The sequence below is a fragment of the Pleurodeles waltl genome, chromosome 11, assembly GCF_031143425.1.
Source record: "Pleurodeles waltl isolate 20211129_DDA chromosome 11, aPleWal1.hap1.20221129, whole genome shotgun sequence".
Lineage (NCBI taxonomy): Eukaryota > Metazoa > Chordata > Amphibia > Caudata > Salamandridae > Pleurodeles > Pleurodeles waltl.
In genome coordinates, this window is record NC_090450.1 from 526,440,687 (window position 1) to 526,449,887 (window position 9,201).

The following is a 9,201-nucleotide window of genomic DNA, read 5'->3' on the forward strand; positions in this document are numbered from 1 at the left end:
TTTTTTTTAAGTGGGTAGGGGAAGCAACATGAGGGGCCGCAGGTGAGGGTAGCGAAAGCATCACGGGAAGTCAAGAGTGGAAACTGATTGGAGTGGTGTTTAAAAGCACGGGTAGGGGAAGGAACATGGGGAGCTGGTAGTCAAACAGGAAAAAGAGAGCAACGTAGCAGGCGGGAGAAAAGGCAACGTGCGGTACAGCGAGAAAAGCTCATGGGCAAGCAAGAGGAACACTGAGCTCGGTATGGTGGAGAAGCAAATAAGAGAGAGAGTGAGAAACCACATGTACTCTCATAGAGTGCAAAAACAAAAAAGAAAAAAGTAGCACACAGTATAAGTATAGTAATGCACCCATACTCCAGGGGTGGACAACTACAAGGAGAGGAAGAAAAGCCCACAAACATAACAAATAAGAAGCAAGCAAATGAGAGTGACAACAAAGCCAACCAGTGGTAAACAGGATCTAAGCCCACTGAAAGACAGCAATATGTCTTGCAACAGCTGACACACGCAGTGTCATAGGTGAGACCTACAAATGACACAATAATGAAGTAATACTGTCATTAACTATGTTGCATTGTGCAACATTATTTGACTTGCTACATAATTTAATCACGCTGACGCATACTTTGTCCCTGTCCTGTCGCATATTTCCTTTGACTCTGGTTATTATTAATGCAGCCGGTTTTCTACAGTTTTTAAACACTATTACACTAATGTATGCAATTAGGACCAAATTCAAGGACTGTAGCAGAAACGTAAACGTGACATTACGTTTTTAAATTAGGGTCTCCAATATGCTAAAAATACATGCTCCATAATCTTAAGAGCTCGGTGCAGTGTTCCTAGATATGCACGGTGACCTTGGACTGGCACGTGCACAGGGCACCGCCTGCTGCTGCTGGAATCATGTTGCTGAAAGTGCTCCATGAAATTGCAAAATAAACGATAGGGGGTCGTGAAGGTGCCCTCGTCCCGCCACAGCGCACTACGATTCTCCGAGTGACCTTCCCGGGCGCGTAACATGATCCGGGGAACTGAGCTCAAACCCCCCTCCGGGAGACGCCATCAGTCATTCAGAGACCGGCCCTTGACAGGGAAGCCGATCCCGGGGCTGTCAGACACCGGAGCCACCACAGGACAAAGGGAGCCGGCGATGCTGAATAATAGAAGAGGGAGGCCGGTCCCGCCAGCGCCGAGGCGGGGATGCTGAGGGGGACGGGTCCGACTGAAGGAGGTGCAGGGAAGCACCGGCTCGAGTGGTGAGGACGGCCCGCTGTAGCTGTGCCCTGCAGCTTCTGCCGGCGCTGGGGGAGCCGCCTGCATCCTTTGCGGCAGCTGCTCAGAGGGCGCTTTGTTGCAGCTTTCACTTGCAACATTAGCGGTAGAAGCGCGGCTGTTTTTGCCCCTGCGGCGGATTATTCTTAACACAGGAGCGAGGGGAGCCCCGCAACGCGTGTGGGGCGCCCCGGTACTGCAAAAGCAAGCTGCCACCCTCGGACGGCAGCGGAAGAAACTGCATTGGGCCGGGAGAGCCCCCAGCCCTCGATGCCTCGGAGAGGGGGAGCCGCACCTTGCCCCACCGCGGACACGGACAGAGAATACCTCCACATCACAATTTCAGTTGCTAAGAGACCGGGGTACCAAAGATGACACTGGGATGATTTCTGGGGGTACTGGCGCGCCACGTCTCGAAGATGAGGTGAGACCAAGCGGGGTACCCCTCTGAATGAGACCGGGATTCCCACCTTGGCTCGGAATCCGTGAGATCCACACACTATCTGCAGTGCAGCGGCCCTCTCACTAGAGAAGCAGCACAGACCCACCCGCAAACTGCGAGTTTCCCCTTCTCTTTCTAGCATCCGCAGCGGATTTCCCCCCTCCATTGGGTCTTTCAGGGAGGATCACAAGATATTGCCTCGAGCATTGCAAACAGCAGCGAGCGATTCCCTTTTGCACTTGAAAAAGTAACAGTGGATCTCTCCCTTCGCCAGTCGTTCATCCAATGAACTGCAAGGGAAACTACACCTTCCTTTGGATTTTTCAGACAACCTTACGAATTCCTCTCCACTACACCATTCCAATTTTCCAGCAGTAGCCAACGCTTCCTTTCCACATTTAAGGTTGACAAGCTCAAGGATATTCCACTATTTAATGGGACAACACAACTGAGAGAAGAACACGACCACCCCAGCAGAACCCTCCCTTTCGGACTTGCATCACCTAAGGTGCTTAGAAGCGACATTATAGGCCTCGCACTACCACCACCTTGGTTGTTGGAAGCAGCATCATGTCTCCAAAGCCTGACTCAGCCGTCCAGTCTGAGAAGCCCGCTTCTCCCTCCGGAGGGGCAGCACCTCTGCCTCCTCCTCCACATGCACTTCTACGCTGGGACCAGGTACCGGAGGACTTTGTAGAGTGCTTCATACTGTCAGGCTACAGGCGATTGCACCTGAGTGCACAGCAATGCCTGGCTTCAGCATTTCAGCCTACCAACGAGACGCTCAACTTCTGGACTCACTTTGTGCCACTGCTGGTGTTTGTTTGCCGCTTTGGGCGGCTGCTGCTGTTTCAGGGTGCTGGGATTTCACCACTGCACCCTGCATTGCTACCACTCTGGTGCTATGCCTCAGGTGTACTGTTGACTTTGGGCATGAGCTGTGCTGCACATCTTTTCAGCTGCCTCTCACTGCGCCTGCGTGCAGCCTTCTTCTACCTTGACTATGCCTCCATTAGTTACTATGGCTTTGCCAGCACTGTGGCCTATGCACACTACCTGCTTCCACGCCTGCGCTTGCTGGATGCCGGAGTTTTAACCCCCTATGTGGAAGGTTGGCTCGGCTGGTGCGCGGAGGAGGTCTCTCACCTGCTGGAGCTCTACCATGCATGCATACTTCCTGTGGCCTTTGTACTGGCACTTGGCTGTACCGCGGCATGCTGTCTTAGTCGTGCACAGGGCTGCTCGTATCCATTTGCTGTGCGCACCTTCGTGTTCATTATGCCACTGAGCATGGCATGTCCTGTGATGGGTGAGAGCCTGCTCTTCGACTTACGACGCAGCAATCCCACGCTGTTCCTCTACTTCCACCGCCGCTACCTCTGGCTTCTGGTGGCTGCGTTCTTCAATGTGAGCAAGATCCCTGAGCGCCTGCGTCCTGGCCGCTTTGATATTGTGGGTCACAGCCACCAGCTCTTCCACCTTCTGACGGCCCTTAGCATTTACGATCAGGCCCACTATGTGGAGCAAGGCCTCCAACAGTATCTTCAGCATATGCAGGGTTCCGAGGACAGCATTTCACCACAGCCCACCCTGATTGGTACCCTTGGCTTAATGGTCCTACTTTTGCTCTGCCTGGGGTTGCTGGTTAGAAGATGCCTGCAGGGCACACGCCTCAACTGTAAGCACAAGTGACTTGTGTTTCTGAGGGTTTTAAGGAAGGCTAAGATGTGCTATGGGTTGAAAGGCAAAGCTGGTAATAGATAAGAGGTGAATAGACCAAGTCCTAACATGGAAAACTCTTAAAAAAGAAAACTCAACCATTTATACTGACATTGATCCATAAAGGACTGAGATTTAAAGGGCAGTGACATCACAACGATATAACGACCAAGCATTAATATTCCTGAACGCCTGAAGAATACTTTACTGAATGAATTCTTTGTGATATTACCGCTAGAGGAACAAGACCCACGGAGAATGAATCTGTCCGTACTATCAGGGGAAGATGAGAAGCACAGCACTGACAGCAGAAGGGCAACCAGGACAGGCACTGCTGTTATTGACATCAACAGTGAAGCAGAAAGCGATCTAGTGTTAGCGTTGACTCCTACACATAGGCATGAATGTGAACAGATAACTGCACTACTGATGTTGAAACCAACAATGACTTTATTGCCATCTGTACAAGTAAGGGCACGCATAATACAACACAAGGACCTGAGAAATCAATAACCCACTCAATTGTTCTTGATTTTCTAGGCTGATGGACTGTACTCATACCTCCACCTAATGAATCACATTTTGCAAGCGTGATCACACTGCACTGAAGTCTTCGACACTCATGACTAGTTCTCATCAGACTGTCTGGAGAATGGCCCAGTTGCCCTGGCATCAATATGATAGCCAGGAAGATTCTTTGCCATCCTGAGTACTGCTTCAAACAGTAACATTTTTACTACAAAAGTATAGCACTATTGAATTTAGAATGTTAAGACGCATGGAATGCTAACAGTACATACTTTCCACATTCTTATGGTATTTACGATTTTATATTTACATTGGAGCACTTGCTCATGATAAAACAACAATATTTGATACGTTTTCTGGTATCAGAATGTGCGATTTGTCTGTCGTTCAGAAGTAGATCTCAGAGTCCTTCCCCATTTAAACTGGAAAAAACATATTTGATGTGTTTGCATTTAAAAAAAGAAGGTTTTTACCCTAAAAAAGTAGATTGAATACCCTCAAATACTCACTCCGTTCTATTCCTGGGCAAAGTTCTGGGATTGTTCACTAAACCGATCTTAGAGGCCATGGAGAGAAGGGAATTAGAATTTAATAATATTTACTTTGAGGACGTGCCCTAGTATATAGTTATCAGTGCTGCTAATGTTCCCCAATCTGTCTTGAAAAGTGGTGCGCTTGTGGATTCTTCATGTTCTACAGTATCCCCAGGCCTCCAAGCACTTGAATGATTTGATTACTGTTTAATATTTAGCGTAATGAATTCCACACTTGTTCTCTGGAAATGGTCCTAGCTCCACTGATAGTGGAATGATACCAGATTATCAAAGCCTACATATCGTCTGACAAAAATATTCTGACCTAAATATTGTCTACAAATATAGTGCAACATTGGAGTTAATAATATAAAGTCTACACCCAATGGGAAACAATATTTAGAACACAGTATGTTTTTCAGATGATAATTTTGTTTTCGATATTGTGACATAAAACTTGTGTAGGTAATAGCTTGGGAAGAGCCTCAGGACTGCACCTCGCACTGTCTCTACCAAGTCAAGCGGCCTCCATCATGAACATCCAAGAGCATTTGATGGAGTAAAGCTGATTATTTTTTCTTTATACAATAACGATCTATTATTATCTTTATTTAGTGTTTTAGTTTTAGTTAATTTATTAAAATAACCCAAAGTGCAGTGCTTTGGATAGTACACCTTCTCCAATAAAGACTCATGTGAGAGGCACCTTCTCTTATCCAAAAGGCATGGCAGATGACTTCTTCAGACTTATAAGTGAAATTTTAGCAGCACTGATTAGCATACAGGAAACACATTTTCCAGGTTGTCCACGTTCCATGACACCCTCATGCACTGGCTGTTTTTGGCACATCTGATTGTTGTTTTTCTGTTTGAGATACTTGCACTGGGGAGGAGAATTGTATTTCTTAAATCATCTGTCTACCTTACCAAAAATACGCACTGGATAACCTTCTAAACAGCCTACGTTTGGCTTGTCTTTGTTACCTACACTGGGACTGAGTTTTCAATGGAAAAAGTGGGCAGCTTCTATAATATTACATGTTGGATGACGAAAAATGTGTGTAATTGCCCTGAACAAAGGATGACCAATGTTTTCAAACACTGACCACGTACCAAAAGCTGCCTGTTTACTTGTATTTCTATCGCAGCCACCAAATCATATAAACAAAAACAGGTGTATTTTAGATTAAAAAAAACTTAATGGTGCTTTGGATAAATGCTGACATCCATCCCCCAGTAGCCCCCACACACATATAAAACATTGACTGGGCTGCCAGCCCGGACCTGAATGTTAATTGAACAGTGAGATTACCGGATTGTCAGTCATGAGGGGAGCGGTTAATCAGTTCACATGTGTAATCAAAAGCATCATGGTTAATCTTCCTACGCTTGGGTTCGGGGCTGATGAAATGCAGTGTTGTGTTTCTAATGTTGCACTTGTTCAAAGGGGATTATTGCATTCCGTATCTTTTTTGTTGGTTGACTAGTTGTGAGATAAGGGAAAAAGGGACATGTCTGCCAGATAGAGTTGACTTAGCCTTTATTCAGTGTGAGGATTCTTCCTTGTGCTTGATGGAAACACTTGTCATCACCCCTCCATATCTGATTGTAAAACAAATGCACAGAAAAGAGGCTTGCATCTTTCCTCATGGATGGTCGCACCATGCCATGCTTAAGAGAACAGCAGAGTAGGTAGATACATTCCAGTTAGCCTGCCACAATGGTCTATCCTGGATTCAGTCAATGCATGTGAGTTCTTGTTAGTTGCACCTCATATATCCAGTGGGAAAACACACACATTTTACTGGTTAAACAAAATGTACATTTAAAGAAAAAGACACCACTGGGCTCCAATAACCAGCTCCGAGAAGCAACTGGAATTGGAAGGAATTTTCTCCCATAAAAGTTTATTAAATGTAAGAAAACTCATTTACCAGCAGCTGAATCAGTAGAAATCATTTGTCTCAGCTCAAGTGGAAATCCTGCATAGGAAGGTTTCAGCTCTGCCTTCGGCGATAGCCATTTTTCTTTGACAAGCCATCACATTTTTATGTTGAAGTGTGTTGTTGGTGTACATAACCACACATTTCTAGAGTGCTATAGAGTAGATGTTCTTACAGCACTGGGATTTCATGTGACTCCCTGTGCCACCTCAAGACATTACTGTTTGCACTTCCCTTCTGTTGTTTGTGTCTGTGGATACATTCTTGTTTATTTTTTATTCACCACCCCTAAGCCATGTTGGTGCCAGCATCTCAGTGTGACGCTCCTCGATTTGCCTTAAGCGTTAACATCAGATTTTAGCATAGTGGGAGCTCTCCTTTCTGTCTAACTTTCAACGTGCCTTTCCTTTAATTCACCTCGCAGGGCTCATTGCACCTTTGTTGGATTTATGTCAGAGTGCTGGGACCTCCTGTTGTATTTCAGCAACCGCTTCCAGGTCTGATGCAGAAGTCCAGAGAAGAGAATTACATTGTGTATTCATTAGTTTTCTGTGTTGTCAGGCTAAGTTTGCACAGGAAGATCCCGTGATTAGCAGTGATGTATTCCGAACGTGCCAGGTGGCAATCTTTCTGGTTTGACCCACAAGTGTAGATTGATCTAGAGAGGCACATCCTGTCCACTGGCTGCATCTTTTACAAATGCATAATTCCCAGGAATTATGAATATGGGGCCCACTCGGGAGGAAAGTGGCAAGGGGATTTTTTTGGCAAAGAAATGTAGCTTTTCGTTTTTTGAGGTTTAAAGTCCATCACTCCCTTCAGCTAAGTAAACAGTTTCCTTCTTTCAAAAGTCAATTGTGCTTGAATGTTTTAGGGTGTGGACAAAAACCGAAAGATTTATTGATTATTGACAAATTGGGTACAACTATTTTGCATATCAGTTTTCCATGTGAATTCCTTTTACTTCTCATGTCAGTTACACTTTGCACTTTTGTACTGGTTGATGATGATTTACTTATGTGAATTGTTGTTTTTAATTTGTGTGTGTTTTTTTCCCTTGCTGTAGCTTCTACCCTTTTTATTCTTCTCTCTGCCGGTGGACTCCAGGCAGCAAAACCCCCACATTTTGTCCCTACCCATTGGATGAAAGCCTATTTATTACTGGGTTTATAAATCTATTTAACTTTAGAGCCACTAAGATGGTGTCTCGTGCATTAAACAGTTGACGGATTGCTGACTTCTTCCACAGGTGACTGGTCACAAAGAGTTCTTGATTTATGTATTTAGTCACTCATACTAGGGCGGCGTCAGAAGTGAAACAGAACAATGATATTGCTGGCATAATTTCACTTTGTTGTTATTCAGATACACAATAGTAATGCTCTGTTTTTGGTTCTTCGAGTGCTTAATAGTGTTTCAGACATTCTGCTACTTTTTCACTGGCCTCGTTTGCTTATCCCATTAAAATTATACATTTATGTTTCTGTTTCATGGGCAATTCTAATCATTATATCCTCACATTTGTTGTTGTGTGTTTTCTTGCCTAAGGCAAGCGCATTGGGAAGTGTCAGTTTTAAAACATTTCTTTCAATGATTCCCTCTCACTCTTTGTTTGCTACTCTTCATTCTCCCTTTCCTTTCTCCCTTCTTGTCCTCTCCCATATTCCCTCACTCCACTCTTCATTTCACTTTATCTGTCCACCTCCGACCTCTCCACCTCCATCCAAGGTGGTATTCACACTTATTTTATGGGCCAAACTTACTAAATTATTTTATGATTCACAGTCACAGGCTTTACAAAGGCAAAAAATGATTTCCTATGTAAAAAAGTTACTCTGTAACCTTTGCGACTTCTAACGATTTGCAAAACGAGGGGTTGGAAAATGGGTACCCCCCATTTTGATTCCGAAAGCAATTTATCAATGGTTTGTGATTGCAGCTGCAGTCACAAGCCATTCATCAGCTACTGACACCTGCCTTAGGATGGAATCTGATTCTCAATGTGTACCTTTGGGGCGGCCCAGGGGTGGAAGCAGACATTGCAGTTTGGGCTACTGCGTGTTCCTTCCCATTGTGTTCAGTTCCTGAACCACCCCCTGACCCATGTCTTACATTTCTGACATGTTTTTTTAAAGGCAGCACCTGTCCCTTCAAGTGACGTGGTCATTTAAAAAAAAAGGGTTTCCAGGTGAGAAATGCAAATACTGGAATTGTGACCTGCTGTTCCGTGCAGGTATCTATGGCTGCGTTTTCAGCCGTATCCATGAGATCACAACTTTATCTCCTGCCTTATTGTAGCTACAAACAGGAGATATTGCGCCCTCCTGCAAATAACCATTTTGCGATGCAACTGATTAGCACAAGAGTTGACAGGTTAATTGGTGTACCAGTGATGGGGTAATGAACCATTTTCGACATCTATCTCTATAAATTCTTATTCGTACAATATGTTACTTTCTGTTCTCTGAGTCCCATTTAAGGTCAAGCGGTATAAGTGTGCCTCTCATGAATTAGGTATGTGAAGGTGTAGCTAGTGTTGTTATATATTTTATACCCTTCACATCACCTGTATGTACGTTGGTATAGAGGAGGGGATTAAGAGAACGACAACGCAATGAAGCACTGTACAAGGAAAGTTAGGGTACACAATAAACTTCATAGACAGAGAATGGTCAAAAAGCCACAGGGAAGCAAGGGAGCGAGGAAAGGTGTGCAGACAAGAGTCATCCGCTACTTGTGTAAGGGAAGGAGGGGAGGTGTC

General features: G+C 44.9%; 1 protein-coding gene across 1 annotated transcript; it reads left to right on the forward strand.

Annotated features, from left to right (window-relative positions):
- The first annotated feature begins 916 nt into the window (after positions 1–916).
- PAQR9 (progestin and adipoQ receptor family member 9) lies at positions 917–7,920 on the forward strand. Its single transcript, XM_069213911.1, has one exon. The coding sequence runs from the start codon at positions 2,288–2,290 to the stop codon at positions 3,407–3,409; it is 1,122 nt and encodes a 373-aa protein (XP_069070012.1). The 5' UTR covers positions 917–2,287; the 3' UTR covers positions 3,410–7,920.
- Positions 7,921–9,201: the final 1,281 nt, after the last annotated feature.

Coding starts and splice junctions, on each gene's coding strand:
- PAQR9 (XM_069213911.1), top strand. CDS start 2,288: ATGTCTCCAAAGCCTGACTCAGCCGTCCAGTCTGAGAAGCCCGCTTCT.